Below are 16,659 nucleotides of genomic sequence, written 5' to 3'. Positions count from 1 at the left end.
ATGTCGGAAATTAGAAATTTCGAAAATAAAAATTTGAAAAATCGAAAACCAAAAACCGAGAAATCGGGAAATCGAAACATCAAGAAGTCGAGAAATCGATAAACCGAAAAATCGAAAATTTCTAAAATTAAGTGTTAAAAAATTTTGAACATTGAAAAATCGAAAGTCGAAAAAATGGAAAATTAGAAAAATCGAAAAATCGGGAAATAAAATGAATTAGTCGAAAAGTGGAGAAGTCGAAAAATCGGGAAATCGAAAAGGCGAAAAATCGACTAAACGAAAAACGAAATTTTGAAACGCCAAAAATGTAAATACATCAACAAATTTGAAAATCGAAAAGTTGTAGAACCGAAAAATTAAAAAACCGAAAAACTGAATGTCATAAAATAGTGAAATCGCAAATAGAAAATCGAGAAATCGAGAAGGAAACAAACTGATAAATTCGAATAGGTATCGAAAATGCGAAGACTCGAAATATAGAAAAAACGAAATATTGAAAGTCAAAAAATCGAAAATTTGTAAATGGAGAAATCGAAATTTAAAAAATTCGAATGTAGAAAATAGAAATTTCGAAAACAAAAAATTCGAAAAATCGAAAACCCGAAAAGTCGAAAAATCAAGAAATCGGCAAATCGGAACACCAAGAAGGCCAGAAATCGATAAACCGAAAATCGAAAATTCCCAAAATTGAAGTGTTGACAAAAATTCTAAACATTGAAAAACCAACAAGTCGAAACATGGAAAGTTCGGAAAATTGACAATTCGAAAAATCGAATAGTCGAAAAGTGAAGATTTTGAAAAATCGATCAATCGAAAAACCGAAATTTACGAACGACAAAAATTGAAATATTGAAAAACAAAAATTTGAAAGTCGAAAAATCCAAAAATAGAAAAATTTAACGGAAACATTTAACCGAAATATCGGAAAATTGAGAAATTGCAAATAAAAAATCCGATGATTCGAAAAAACGCAAATCCGAGAAATCTGAAAACGGAAAATTGGGAAATCAAAAGATCGAAGATCGAGAAACCGAAAAATCAAAAATTCGAAAATCGAAATTTGAATACTCGAAATATAGAAAAAACGAAATATTGAAAGTCGAAAAATCGAAAATTCTAAAATCGAAAAGTTGAAAAATGAATAAATCGAAATTTAAACAATTCGAATGTAGAGCATTAGAAATTTCGAAAACAAAAAATTTGAAAATCGGAAAATCTTAACACCAAGCTCAGAAATCGATAAACCGAAAATCGAAAATTCGAAATTTACAAACGCCAAAATTTGAAATATTGAAAAATAAAAAAAATTTAAAGACGAAAAATTTAAAAATCAAAACTGAAAAATCGTAAAACCGAAATATCGCAAATTGGAAAAATCGAAAAGAAAACAAACTGAAAATTCGAATATCGAAAATCTGAAGGATTCAAGTATGTAGTAAGAAATAGGAAAACCGAAATTTCAAAAATCCAAAAATCGAAAGTCAATAATTCGAAAAATCAAAAATTCAAAAATCAAAATATCGAAGAATCGCAATATAAAATAAAAAAGTCGAAAACTCGAAAAAAACTAAAATCGAAAAGTTGAAAAATGGAGAAATCAAAATTTTATAAATTCAAGTGTCGAAAATTAGAAATTTGGGAAATACAAAATTTGAAAACTCAAAAGCCGGCAAACTCGAAAAGTTGAAAAAACGAGAAATCAGGAAGTCGAAACATCAAGAAGTCGAGAAAACGTTAAACCGAAAATTCGAAAATTCTCAAAATTGAAAAAAGTTTTAAACACTGAAAACCGACAAGACGAAAAATGGAAAATTCGAAAATCGAGAAATAGGAAAATCAAAATATCGCAAAGTGAAAGTCGAAAAATCGGGAAATCGGAAAGTCCAATAATTAATCGGAAAACCGCAATTTAGAAACGCCAAAAATTTGAATACTTATTGAAAATTTTAAAGTCGAAAAATTGTAGAACCAAAAATAACAAAATTGAAAAAGTGAAAAATCACAAAATCGAAAAGGAAACAAACTGAAAATTCGAATATCGATCCGATGAATTCGAAGGAACGAATATCCGAGAAATCGAAAAACCGAAAACTCGAAAATCTAATCGAAGAAATATAGAAACGCGAAAAATTGAACGTCAAAAAATCGGAAATTCTAAAATCGAAAAATCCAAATGTTGAAAATCGAATTTTAAAAATTCAAGTGTCGAAAATTGGAAATTTTGAATCGAAAACCCGAAGAGTCGAAAAATAAAAAAATTGAGAAATCTAAAAAAATAAAAATCAAAAAACTGAAGAATACCAAGACTGAAATATAATTTAGATTTTTCCAAAAATCTCCAAGTCTAGAATAAACATTCAACACTGATTAAAACCTTAAAACATTTATTTCAGAGATTTCAGAGTATTCGTTTTAGCGGTTTCAAAGCTATTTTTTTGCAAAATATCTGGATATCTAAGATAAAAATTCAATACGGATTCATAAACCACAAATACAGGAGTCCCTTATTTTATCAAATTTAACTAACATTTACTAATGTAAATTTTGTAGATGATGTTATCGTACTGTTGGCTAGCGTTTCACCATATACAGGATAATCCTAATACGCATATAAAATTTGGCAACGATCAGTCCAGTAGTTTCGGAAATTATAGGTCTAATAAAAATTCGGACCGACGACAGGCAGAAAGACAGAAACAGGAGACCTATTTTTTCGTACTCTAGGGGTCATGAAACCTCGAAAAAACATAAAGTAATTTGTCTATTAAATAATTGACCCAAATATGTGTTTATAAAAAAAATCTAAAATATTATAATTTTCAAATATTCATATTTCGGTTTTTCCAAATAGAACACCCTGTATAAGAAAATATGCTTGTAAAGCGAGAGAAGAGAATTTTTAAAAATATATAGGATGTTCAATTCAAAAACAGAACACTTTGTATATCTGAAATTACTTTTAGGTTATTAGAGAAAGTTTCAAATCTAATTTCCATAAACGGGGATTTCCAAATATCGCCTTAATCAATCAACCCATAAGGACAACAGTGCCCCGTACTGACAAATTGGTCCTTAAATTTTTCCAAACCACCCACAACCCAGTAAACAGAGGCGTCGCAACGACTTAAGCCACTTACTTAACCCGTTTAACCCGACTTAACCACAAACCAGCCGCCCCTGACCAAAGGGCGGCACACACAATCAGTTATCTCTCATCAAGATCATCATCAGATATCTCCGGGCGCGAAACATGTCGCTTCTCTACCGACGGCATAGAAAGCGCTTTGCCGAATTACCGGATCGTAGTAGGCGTATCAAATGGGTGGAGCTTCAGCACGAGAACATCATCACTAGAAGTCATAATATTTAGAGTTAGTTCCAAGGAGTAGCTCGCGTAGTTTGCATCACCAGCCGTCATAGACTTAGAAAAACTAGACTGGCATTAGTTCTCTGGTTCGGGAAAATGTTGGAGTGCTCGCGGTGATGGGAAACCCCCGTTCAGTGCTAGCGGCTTTTCCACGAAGAAAATTCTGAGGATTTTTCGGGGCAAGTGCGCGTTTTATTTGTTTAAAGCAATGACTGTTACGGGCAATTTGGGCATTATGCATAGGCACTGCTTTGGATATCCTTTTCAAGGTAGGAGCGAGGGCTTGGGAAATGTGTATCGAGTGCTCGGGAAATTGTGGAAATTGTAGTCGCTGAGGGTGTCTTGGTTCGAAACGGGTTGACGGATATTTGTTTTAAGATCACTGATAAAACACTCTTGTAATTATTGTCAGGTACGTGTTTGTGGTATACAATGTCATACCCGGGGGATTAATACAGAGTCCACTAAAATTTTATCTCATTAATTATTATCTCCATTGTCAAAAACGCGTAAACGATTTTCATTGTTAGTATTGTAATTGCTTAATAAACCCATTTAGAAACAATATTAAAAAAAATTATTACTTAGGTAACAATTTTTGTTTTTGCGTCCGTCGCATTGTTGAATTTTGAACCCGTACTTGAGTACTTATATACTTTTTTATTTTTCTATATTGTGATTATAGTGAGTCTCGGAAAAAGTAAATACCGTTTTTTGGTTTTAGTCGTAGTTCGACCCACTTTTGACCAAGCAATGACCTCAATCTATTCAAAAATCCGCCTTAAAAGATGTCTACTTTTGCCGTCGAATGGTGTTAAAGAGGTACATTTGATTTATTTTGATTGGTCGTTGTTGGTTTTGTGATCGGTATTAGTGTTCTCTATTTTTTAACAATTTTTTGTTGTTTTTATTTATTAAAGGAAACCCGTGTTTCAATTGATAAAATTATTAATTTTAATTATATATTTTTTGATTAGTTTGATATAACATAGAAGGAATAAATTATATAGGATGTCCCGACGGTCTATTCATGGAAATTTACGCATTTATTATAAACTTCGAAAAAATTATTTCTCAAAAAATATTACATTTTATGTGCTTTGCTTCATATCTAAGTAATTTAATTAAAAATTGCCCCTGGTAGTTCTTCAATTAGACCTGTTCTAGGAGAAAATTTGACAGTTTAATACAATTACTTACGAACATATTTCACATGGTAATTTATCGTAAAAAAATAAGGATTTTACAATTAAGCTCCTCCCCTCGGCTAACGACGAATAAAAAAAATCATCACAATTGAGATAGGGTGGGCGGGCGGGGCTTATATTTTGCTTTTTTTTCTAAATATACATGGCCATCTTTTCACAACAAGAAACTTAAAACCTTACACAAATTTTCCATTTTAAACATGTTTTAAATTTCGTGTTGTGAAAAGAAGTCTGCACATATTAAAACAAAAAGGAAAAATGTAAGCCCGCCCACCCGCCCTATCTCTATTGTGATGATTTTTTTAATCATCGTGAGCCAAGAGGGCGGAGCTTAGCTGCAAAATACTTATTTCTTTACAAGAAATTAAATATGTAGTTGTCTTTTCAGAACAAGAAACTTAAAACATATTTATAGTGGAAAAAAAATATCGATTTTGCAATTTAGCCCCATAACTGAAGAAAGAAAGGAAAAAATTTGAAAGTTTTTGACTAATCGATACACTTATTTTTAAAAGGAAACTTAAGTTTTCAATTGATAAAATTATTCATTTTACATGGTCATTTCTTGTAGAGAAATATAAGGATTTTGCAATTAAATTCCGCCCCTTTGGCTCACGACGATTAAAAAAAATCATCACAATTGAGATAGGGCGGGTGGGCGGGGCGCATATTTTGTTTTTTTTTTTTTCTTAAAATATGTAGCTGTCTTTTTAGAACAAGAAACTTAAAACACATTTATAGTGGAAAATTTGTATAAGGAAATATCGATTTTGCAATTAAGCTCCGCCCCATAATTGAAGAAAAAAAGGAAAAAATTTGAAAGTTTTTGACTAATCGATACACTTATTTTTAAAAGGAAACTTACGTTTTCAGTTGATAAAATTATTCATTTTAGATCTATATTTTTTGATGTAGGTATTTTTGATATAAAATAGAAGGAATAAATTATATAGGATGTCCCAATTTAATTTACCCATTTATCACAACCTTTGAAAAAAATATTTCTTGAAAAGAATATCTACGTTTTATCTGCTTTGCTTCATATCTAAATAATTTAATTAAAATTTCCCCTTCTAATTTTTAAATTAAACACATTCTAGGAAAAAATTTGGCAATTTTTGATTAGTCCATATAGACATATTTTTAAAAGAATATCTGAGTTTTTTATTGTATAAAATTATGTGTATATTTTTTGTATATAATCGGAGTAAAAAGATTCTTTGTCAAAAAAAAAGCTATTGATATTTTGCTTGATATGTAGGCAATTTAATTATAATCCTCTCCTCGTAGTTCTTATAATGGCCATATTCTACGAACAAATTTGAAATGTTTGACTAATCGACTTGTTTGGTATATCAAAGAAAACGTACCTTATACAGGGTGTATTAATAGTTTAATTATGGAAAATTACGGATTTATCTTGGACGAAAATTCTTTGTTGAAAGAAGGAAGAAATTTGAACATTTTTGACTAATCGATACACATATTTTTAAAAAGAAATTTAAGTTTTCAATTGATAAAATTGTTCGTTTTAATTATATCTTTTTAGATGTAGGTATTTTTGATATAAAATAAAATGAATAAATTATACAGGATGTCCCAACCGTCTAATCGTGGAAATTTACGCATTTATTACAAACTTTGAAAAAATTATTTCTTGAAAACAATACATTTTAAGTCCTTTGCTTCATATCTAGGTAATTTAAATAAAAATTTCCCGTCGTAATTCTTAAATCAGACGCATTCTAGGAAAAAAATCGACAATTTGTAAATAGTCCATACAGATATATTTTTAAAAGAATATCTGAGTTTTTTATTGTATAAAATTATGTGGATATTTTTTGAATATAATAGGGGTAAAGACTCTTTGTCTAAAAAAAAAAACGTTCTTGGTAGCTTGCTTCAGATGTAGGCAATTTAATTATAACCCTCCCCTCGTAGTTTTTATAAAAGCCATATTCTACATTTAATACACTTAGTTTTCTTGTATAACACGATTACTTAAGAACACATTTCACATGGTAATTTATCGAAAAAAAATAAGGATTTTACAATTAATCTCCGCCCCTATCGGCTTACGACGAATACAAAAAAATCATCAGAATTGAGATAGGGCGGGTGGGCGGGGTTTACCTTTCCCCTGTTTTTCTTAATATACATAGCCATCTTTTCGCAACAAGAAACTTAAAACACGGTGAAAATTGTACATTTTTGCAAGAAAAAATGAATTTCGCAATTATGAGGCGGAGCCTAATTGCAACCTTACACAAGGTCTGCACATATTAAAATAAAAATGCAAACTGTAAGCCCGCCCACCCGCCCTATCTCAATTGTGATGAATTTTTTTATTCGCCGTGAACCAATAGGGCGGAGTTTAACTGCAAAATACTTATTCCTTTACAAGAAATTAAAAATATGTTTTTGAGTGTCGTGTTGTTCAAAGAATACTATGTCTATTAAGAAAAAAAGGCACAATATAAACTCCGCCCACCCACCCGATCTCAATTGTGGTGAATTTTTTTATTTTTAGAAACTTAAAACACGTTCAAAATGGTAAATATGGATTTTGCAATTACGCTCCGCCTCTAGGTCTGCCAACGAATACAAACTTCATTACTATTTAGATCGGGGCAGGTATGGGTGGGGCTTAATCTTCGGCATTAATTTTTTCTTAATGTACATATATAGTACCACGATACTCAAAAACACGTCTTACATGGTCATTTCTTGTAGAGAAATATAAGGATTTTGCAATTAAATTCCGCCCCTTTGGCTCACGACGATTAAAAAAAATCATCACAATTGAGATAGGGCGGGTGGGCGGGGCGCATATTTTGTTTTTTTTTCTTAAAATATGTAGTTGTCTTTTTAGAACAAGAAACTTAAAACATACTTATAGTGGAAAATTTATATAAGGAAATATCGATTTTGCAATTAAGCTCCGCCCCATAATTGAAGAAAGAAAGGAAAAAATTTGATAGTTTTTGACTAATCGATCCACATATTTTTAAAAGGAAACTTAAGTTTTCAATTGATAAAATTATTCATTTTAAATATATATTTTTTGATGTAGGTATTTTTGTTATAAAATAGAAGGAATAAATTATATAGGATGTCCCAATTTAATTTACGCATTTATCACAAGCTTTGAAAAAAATATTCTTGAAAAGAATATCTACGTTTTATCTGCTTTGCTTCATATCTAAATAATTTAATTAAAAATTTCCCCTGGTAATTCTTAAATTAAACACATTCTAGGAAAAAAATTGGCAATTTTTGATTAGTCCATATAGACATATTTTTAAAAGAATATCTGAGTTTTTTATTGTATAAAATTATGTGTATATTTTTTGTATATAATAGGAGTAAATAGATTCTTTGTCAAAAAAAAAGTTATTGGTATTTTGCTTGATATGTAGGCAATTTAATTATAATCCTCCCCTCGTAGTTTTTATAATGGCCATATTCTACGAACAAATTTGAAATGTTTGACTAATCGACTTGTTTGGTATATCAAAGAAAACGTACCTTATACAGGGTGTATTAATAGTTTAATTATGCAAAATTACGGATTTATCTTGGACTTGTTACGAAAATTCTTTGTTGAAAGAAGGAAGAAATTTGAACATTTTTGACTAATCGATACACATATTTTTAAAAAGAAATTTAAGTTTTCAAATGATAAAATTATTCATTTTAATTATATGTTTTTAGATGTAGGTATTTTTGATATAAAATAAAATGAATAAATTATACAGGATGTCCCAACCGTCTAATCGTGGAAATTTACGCATTTATTACAAACTTTGAAAACATTATTTCTTGACAATAATACATTTTATGTCCTTTGCTTCATATCTAGGTAATTTAAATAAAAATTTCCCCTCGTAATTCTTAAATCAGACACATTCTAAGAAAAGATTTGACAATTTTTGATTGGTCCATGCAGAGATATTTTTAAAAGAATATCTGAGTTGTTTATTGTATAAAATTATGTGCATATTTTTTGTATATAATAGGAGTAAAAATTCTTTGTCAAAAAAAAACGTTCTTGGTAGGTTGCTTCATATGTAGGCAATTTAATTATAACCCTCCCCTCGTAGTTTTTATAATGGCCATATTCTACATTTAATACACTTATTAGTTTTCTTTGTATAACACGATTACTTAAGAACACATTTCACAAGGTAATTTATCGTAAAAAATAAGGATTTTACAATTAAGCTCCGCCCCTCGGTTTACGACGAATAAAAAAAAAGCATCAGAATTGCGATAGGGTGGGCGGGCGGGGCTTATATTTTGTCTTTCTTTTTCTCAATATACATAGCCACTTTTTCAGGAAAAATGGATTTCGCAATTATGACGCGGAGCCTAATTTTAAAAATCGATATTACTTCATACAAATTTTCCTTTTTAAACATGTTTTAAATTTCATGTTGAGAAAAGAAGTCTACACATATTAAAACTAAAGGGTAAAATGTAAGCCCGCCCACCCGCCCTGTCTCAATTGTGATAATTTTTTATTCGCCGTGAATCAAGAGAGCGGAGCTTAGCTGCAAAATACTTATTTACTTACAAAAAATTAAAAACGAGTATCGTGTTGTTCAAATGTACCTACTATGCATATTAAGAAAAAAATGGATAATATAGAACCCCGCCCACCCACCCCATCTCAATTGTGATGATTTTTTTTATTCTTAGGTTCTTTTTGTATAAAACTAAGTATATAGTTTTAGTTTATAATAGAAAGGTAAATTATACAGTGTGTACCAGAGGTCTATACATGAAAAATTCCGCATTTACGTGTTAATTGTTTATTTACGGAAAATTACGTGTTTATTTTGGAATATGGTGATAAATATTCCGTGTTGAAAAATAAAAAAAAAACATTTTTGACTAATCGATACGCATATTTAAAAAAAAAGCCTAAGTTTAAAACGATGAAATTTTTAATTTTAATTATTTATTTCTATATGTATTTTTGATAGGAGTAAATTGTACAGGTTATCCCAACGATTTAATCATGGAATTTTCACATTTATTACAAACTTGTGAAAAAATTCTGTGTTGAAAAAAACACGTTTTTTGTCTTTGCTTCATATCGAGGTAATTTAATTAAAAATTTCCCCTCGTAATTCTAAATTAGGCACATCGTAGGAAAAAATTTCACAATTTTTAGTTTTCCATTTATATATTTTTAAAAGAGTACCTGACTTACTTATTGTATAAAACTATGTATATATTTTTAGTATATAATAGAAGTAGTAACTTATACAGGTGTCCCAATTCGCTGTACACGAAAATTTACGCATTTATCACGAACGAGTGAAAAAATTATGTGTAGGAAAAAAAATTATTTGTATTTTGTTTCATATGTAGGCAATTTAATTATAACTCTCCCCTCGTATTTCTTATAGTGGCCATATTCTACGAACAAATTTGAAATTTTTCATTAATTGTTTTAGACAGGAAGGAAACCCGCGTTTTTCATTATAAAAATTATATATTTCTTAGTACATAAGAGGAAGCGTAACTTGTACAGGGTGTGTTAATTGTATCACTACGGAAAATTATGTATTTATCTTGGACTAGTGACAAATATTCTTTCATATTTTTAAAAGGCTACCTAAGTTTTTTATTGTATAAAATTATATGTATATTTTTAGCATATAATGGAAGGAATAAATTATACAGGTGTTCCGAGGCTCTATACACACATTTACCATGGATCAGTGAAAATATTCTTTGTCGGAAAATAAACGTTCTTTGTGCTTTCAATTTAATTATAACCTTCCCCTCGTAGATCTTATAATGACCATATTCTACGAACAAATTTGAAATTTATAACTAATCGAATTACATATTTTTTAAAGGAAACCGGCGATTTTCATTACAAAAAATTAAATTTTTTAGTTTATGAAAGAAACCGTACCTTATACAGGGTATGTTAATAGTTTAATTTTGGAAAATTACGTACTTATCTTGGAATAGTGACGACCAATCTTTGTTGAAATATAAAAAAAATATGGTTTTTATATTTCGTCTCAAAAACAGATTAAGTAGTGTATAACATAACACGATTACTTAAGAACATATTTCACATGGTAAATTTCTCGTAGAAAAATAAGAATTTTACGATTAAGCTCCGCCCCTCGGTGACGACGAATAAAAAAAAATCATCAGAATTGAGATAGGGCGGGTGGGTGGGGCTTATATTTTAAACATGTTTTAAATTTCACGTTGTGAAAAGAAGTCTACACATGTTAAAACTAAAAGGCAAAATGTAAGCCCGCCCACCCACCCTATCTCAATTGTGATTAATGTTTTTATTCGCTGTGAACCAAGAGGGCGGATCCTAACTACAAGATACTTATTTCTTTACAAGAAGTTAAAGACATGTTTATGAGTTTCAAAGAATACTCTGTATATTAAGAAAAAAAGTAACTAATATTCTTTCTTGAAAAATAAACTACAATGGCGTTGTTTGTGCGTTGCTATGTACCTCGGCAGTTTAATTAAAAATCTCCCCTCGTAATTTTTTTATATTGGCTATATTAGAAGAAATTTGAAAATTTTTGACTAATCGATACACATATTTTTAAAAGGAAAGCTAAGTTTTTAATTGATAAAATTATTTGTTTTAATTATACATTTTTAGATGTATTTTTGATATATAATAGAAGAAGTAAATTATACAAGCTGTATCAAGGGTCTAATCATGGAAATTTACGCATTTATTACAAACTTGTGAAAATATTATTTCTTGAAATAAATACGTTTTTTGTGCTTTGCTTCATGTCTAGGCAATTTAATTAAAAATTTCCCCTCGTAATTCTTAATTAAATTGGACACATTTTAGGAAGAATTTTGACAATTTTTTGGTTAGCTATTTAGGTAGGTGTATATTTTTAAAAGGGTATCTGAGTCTCATATTATATAAAACTATGTATATATTTTTAGTATATAATAGAAGACGTAAAATATAGAGGTGTTCCAAAAACCGTTCTTTGTACTTTACTTCATATGGAGATAATTTAATTATAACTCACCCCTCGTAGTTCTCATAGTAACCATATTCTAGGAGCAAATTTGAAATTTTTTATTAATCGTAATTTATACAGGGTGTGTTAATAGTTTAATTGCGGAAAATTACCTTTTTTATAAACTAAAATGGCGTTGTTTGTGCGTTGCTATGTACCTCGGCACTTTAATTAAAAATCTCCCCTCGTAGTTTTTTTATATTGGCTATATTCGAAAAAGAAATTTGAACATTTTTGACTAATCGATACACATATTTTTTATTTCATAAAATTATTTATTTTAATTATATATTTTCATATATAATAGAAAGAGTAAATTATACAGGATGTCTGAAATACTCATTGTCGGAAGATAACACCCCTTAAAATGAAAACACTAAAATTCTAGCCCAATTTCGTCCCCGATTCACCCATGACCCATCTCTGACCGCCCTTTTTCTTCAGGTCAAGGTCGAGTGAACCAACTAGGTGGTGTCTTCATAAACGGGCGCCCTTTGCCGAACCACATAAGACTGAAAATCGTGGAAATGGCGGCGAACGGAATCCGGCCCTGCGTCATTTCCCGGCAGCTGCGGGTGTCCCATGGGTGCGTCAGTAAAATCCTGAACAGATACCAGGTGAGTTGGTAATCGCATACGTGCGTTGGTTAGCTTTTACGGCTTTTTGATTGTTGTTCATGGGTTATGGAAAATGGTTTAATTAAAATCGGAGAATGCTGTCGATCCATTACACTTTTATCGCTACTTAATCATGGGAACATGTAATGAAGTTTCTGTTGTGACTAATATATGGGTCAAATTGTTATCGGAGTCGTAAAAGTGGCACTTGATGATGGAAGTTTTTATGGCACTGATACAGAGAAACGTTTTTCGTTTTGTTCATTTGGGTGCTGTGGTGGTACCGTTATGTTTATTTATTATTCAGTTCGGTTGAATTTGCTACGACTGACTTCTCTTCTGTATGGTTAATTTAATAACGCGATTTTTGAAGCTTCGTACTTGGGTAAATCCGAAATTAATTGATAGCTTTTATACTACAGTAAGTTTAGGTGAATGATTTTTTTCGGTGGGTGACTTCCTACCTGGTTTACGATACACTTGTAAAAATTTGACACTTTCTTCACCCGAATGGAGCAGTTTCACTTTAATGGTTGTGGGTCCTTTTTTTTGGATCATTTCGTGACGATTTGGTTAAGTTTGCTTCCATCTGAAAGACTCCGAATTGGAAAGTTGAAAACTAATAAACTGATACCTTAGAATAAGCTTAGAAAAAATTTGGATATTTTTTTATTAATATACAGGCTGTCCCCATGATCTCGTGTCGCATTTTCCATAAATTGTTAAAAAAATGTAATCCAGGTTACAAGAATTCATCCAGAATTATAATACACCAAATGTGTATTTTTCAGTGAAATACCCTATATATTTACACAAATTTAGATCCGGCATGAAAAAGAAAAGATATTCAAGATATTTGTGCCTTTTTTGTAAAAAACGACAATTTTAAAGATGTCCCAAAATAAATTCTTATTCATTAATTTAGAAAAAACCTACTATGATAAATTTTGATAAATGTGGTATCAAAAGAAAACCTACTTAAAGATAAGCTTCCAGTATTATCAAATACAGGGTGTCCCACTTGAAAAAAGAGATACTGACAATTTTGAAATTTAATAATCTAAATACATTCAAATTCTTTTTCATACTACTTATTGTGAAAAAGCAAGCTAAATCACAAACTTTATACAGGGTGATCAAGAAATTACAGATAAACTAGATGGTACATTGTTAAAAGGCACCGAGGAATTCGAAAAAAAAATTAAGTTGAAGAATTAACCTCACATATATAATATATATAATTTCAGATTACCATCTTTAAATATGGCGGATAAATATAGAAAAAAAATCATAAATAATTTGAGTCCAGTTGTTTTTAAATATCAATTTCATAATAAAGAATTTTTTAGATACTGTCTCTAATTGATATATCTACAGGCTGTCCCAATGATTTCGTGTCGTATTTATGGTGGACTAATAAAAAAAATTAACCCAATCTAGCAGAACTCATTTAGAATTACTTATAATGTAGAATTATTTTCAAATATACGCCAAATATGTATTTTTTAATGGAACACCTATATACATATTTAGATTCCGTATGAAGAAACGGAAAAAATAAGAGATGAATATGTTTTTATTCACTCACTCTTAATATACGTATAAAAGAATTAACAAGGGTCGAACTTATTTATACAGGGTGATTAAATTAGTGCATTGTCATTTTTCTCATGGGACATCCTGTATTTTAAGATATTTTCGAAATTATCTCAAAGTAAACTCAATTCAGTTTAGAAAAAAACCTATTAGTATTAATTTTGATAAAGTTCAGTTCAGTTTTCGAGTTTTCAAATTTAAACGTTACTCAATTTTTATTTTTTCGAATTTTCCATTTTTCTTGATCTTTTGAATTTTTCGTTGCTTTAATTTTACGATTTTCAATTTTCGTTTTGAATTTTTCGATTTGTTCGACTTTTGGATTTATCAAGCTTACGAATTTTGAAGTTTGAAAAATTAAAAATTAAAAAAAAATTGACAGACTTAAAATTTGAAAACTGGAAATCGAAAAATTGTTAAAATCGAAATTGTGAAGTTGAAAAATCGAAAAGTTTTAATTCAAAAACTTGAAAAATGAAGAAACGAAAATCGAAAATTCGAAAAATAATGAAATCCAAAAAGTGAAATCCGGAAAAATTGATAAATCGAAAAACTGAAGAAACAACAAATTGAAAATTAAAAGAAAATCGGGAAACTGAAAAATCGAAACATTTCTAAGTCATAATTTAAAGAAAGGAAAAACTCAAAAAATAAAAAGCGAAAATCGAAAAATTTCAATTGGACAACTTGAAAAACTGGAGAAATGTAAAATGAAAAATCCAGAAAAATAAAAATCATTCCTTTAATTTTACAATTTTGGAAATTTTCGATTTTTCAGTTTTTAGCTTTCTCATTACGACTTTCGAAATTTTCAAGTTTACGAATTTTGAAATATGAAAACTCTAAAATCGAACAATTTTAAAATCGAAAATTGCAAAGTTGAAAAATCGAACAATTTTAATTCAAAAACTAGGAAAATGACGACGCGAAAATCGATAATTCGAAAAAACAATTGATGACCTGAAAAGCGAAAAATTCATAACCTAAAATTTTCAAAAAAGGAAAAATTGAAGTTTCTGAAAATTATAAGATCGAAAAAGTGAAAACCGGAAAAATTGCAAAATCGTAAATTTAAAGGAAAGTTTGAAAAATCATACAATAATAATTGAAAAATCCAAAGGTCGAAAAATTGAAAAAAAGGGAAACATTAAATTTGAAAACTCGGAAACAGAAGAAACGGAAATTGAGAAATTTAAAAATTGAAATAACAAAGTCGTAAATTTGAAAAATCGTACAGTTAATGAAATGAAAAATTAAAAAATTCTAAAATTGAAAAAATCAAAAGTTGAAAAATCGAAAAAATAAGGAAACAAACAACAAATTGAAAACAAAAAAAAGATCGGAAAACTAAAAAATCGAAAAATTTCAAAGTCATAATTTAAAAAAAGAAAAAGTGAAAAATCGAAAAATTTTAATTCGAAAATTTGAAATTCCAAAAAGTAATGAAAATGATGTCTTTAATTTTACGATTTTGCAAATTTTCGATTTTTCAATTTTTAGCTTTTGTATTTTTCAAGTTTCCGAATTTTGAAGTTTTTTTTAAATTTGCGGTTTTTTTCAATTTTGTGAGTTTTTACTTTTTCGAATTTGCAAACGAATTTTTCCATTTTTTGTTTTCACAATTTTTCAAGTTTTCGAATAAAAATGTTTTTCCTTTTTTTAAATTTATGATTTTGGAAGTTTCCGATTTTTCGATTTTTCAGTTTCTTGTTTTTTAATTTTTCGATTGTTCAATTCTTCGGTGTTTTTACTTTCTTTTGAATTATTCGTTGTTTGTTTCTCCAGTTTTTAACTTTCCGATTTTTCAATTTTGTCTTCTCATTTCTTCAAATTTTAAAATTTAATTTAAATCTTTTGAAATTTTCATTGCTCTAAATTTACGAGTCTGAATTTTTGTTTCCAATTTTTCGATTTGTTCGACTTTTGGACTTTCCAACTTTACGAATTTTGAAGTTTGAAAATTGAAAAATCAAAAAAATTTAAATTGCCACTTGAAACTTGAAAAATCAAAAAATTTAAATTCAAAAACTTGAAAAATGAAGAAACGAAAATCTAAATTAAAAAAAAAAACAATTGATAACCTGGAAAATCGAAAAATTGATAAGCTAAAATTTTCAAAAAATTAAAAATTAAAATTTCTAAAAATTATAAAATCGAAAAAGTGAAAACCGGAAAAAAATCTAAAAGTCGAAAAATTGCAACATCGTAAAATTAACGAAACGAAAAATTCAAAAATCAATTTTTAGAAATTTTGATTTTGAGTTTTTTTTTCAAATTTTTTAACCAGTCAATTTTTCGAGTTTTCAAGTTTTCAATTGTTTTTGGATTTTCGATTTTATTTTCTTCATTTTTCATGCTTTTGAATTAAAATTTTTCCATTTTTCAACTTCGCAGTTTTCGATTTCACATTTTTTCGATTTTCGAGTTTTTAAATTTCAACGTCTGTCTGAATATTTTTATTTCCAAAATTCAAAATTCGTAGACTTGAAAAATCGAAAAATCGAAAAATTATAAAATCGAAAAAGTGAAAACCGGAAAAATTGAAACATCGAAAAACTGAGGAAACAACAAATTCAAAATTAAAAAAAATCGGGAAACTGAAAAATCGAAAAATTTCAAAGTCATAATTTACAAAAAGAAAAAACTCAATAATTAATGACAGTGAAAAGTCGAGAAATTTTAATTGGAAAACTTGAAAAACTGAAGAAACGTAAAATGGAAAATCCAAAAAAATTAAAATTGTTTCTTTGATTTTACAATTTGGCAAATTTTCAATTTTTCAGTTTTTAGCTTTCTCAATCTTACGCCTTTTGTATTTTTCAAGTGTCCAG

The 16,659-nt window shown here is 28.8% G+C and overlaps 1 protein-coding gene across 1 annotated transcript in view; it reads left to right on the top strand.

The window, feature by feature from the left end:
* Positions 1-3,393: 3,393 nt before the first annotated feature.
* The window catches only part of LOC135136798 (protein gooseberry-like), a 57,443-nt gene continuing 44,177 nt past the window's right edge, over positions 3,394-16,659 (top strand). The window contains exons 1-2 of the mRNA XM_064066215.1: positions 3,394-3,636; positions 12,060-12,232. Coding sequence (XP_063922285.1) covers positions 3,576-3,636; positions 12,060-12,232 — 234 coding nt within the window. The 5' untranslated portion in view covers positions 3,394-3,575. The remainder of the gene's footprint in view (positions 3,637-12,059; positions 12,233-16,659) is intronic.

The sequence above is a fragment of the Zophobas morio genome, unplaced genomic scaffold, assembly GCF_036711695.1.
Source record: "Zophobas morio isolate AGI-343-1 ecotype UQ-CSIRO unplaced genomic scaffold, CSIRO_AGI_Zmor_V1 ptg000027l, whole genome shotgun sequence".
Taxonomy (NCBI): domain Eukaryota; kingdom Metazoa; phylum Arthropoda; class Insecta; order Coleoptera; family Tenebrionidae; genus Zophobas; species Zophobas morio.
This window is presented reverse-complemented; position numbering and strand designations above follow the sequence as displayed.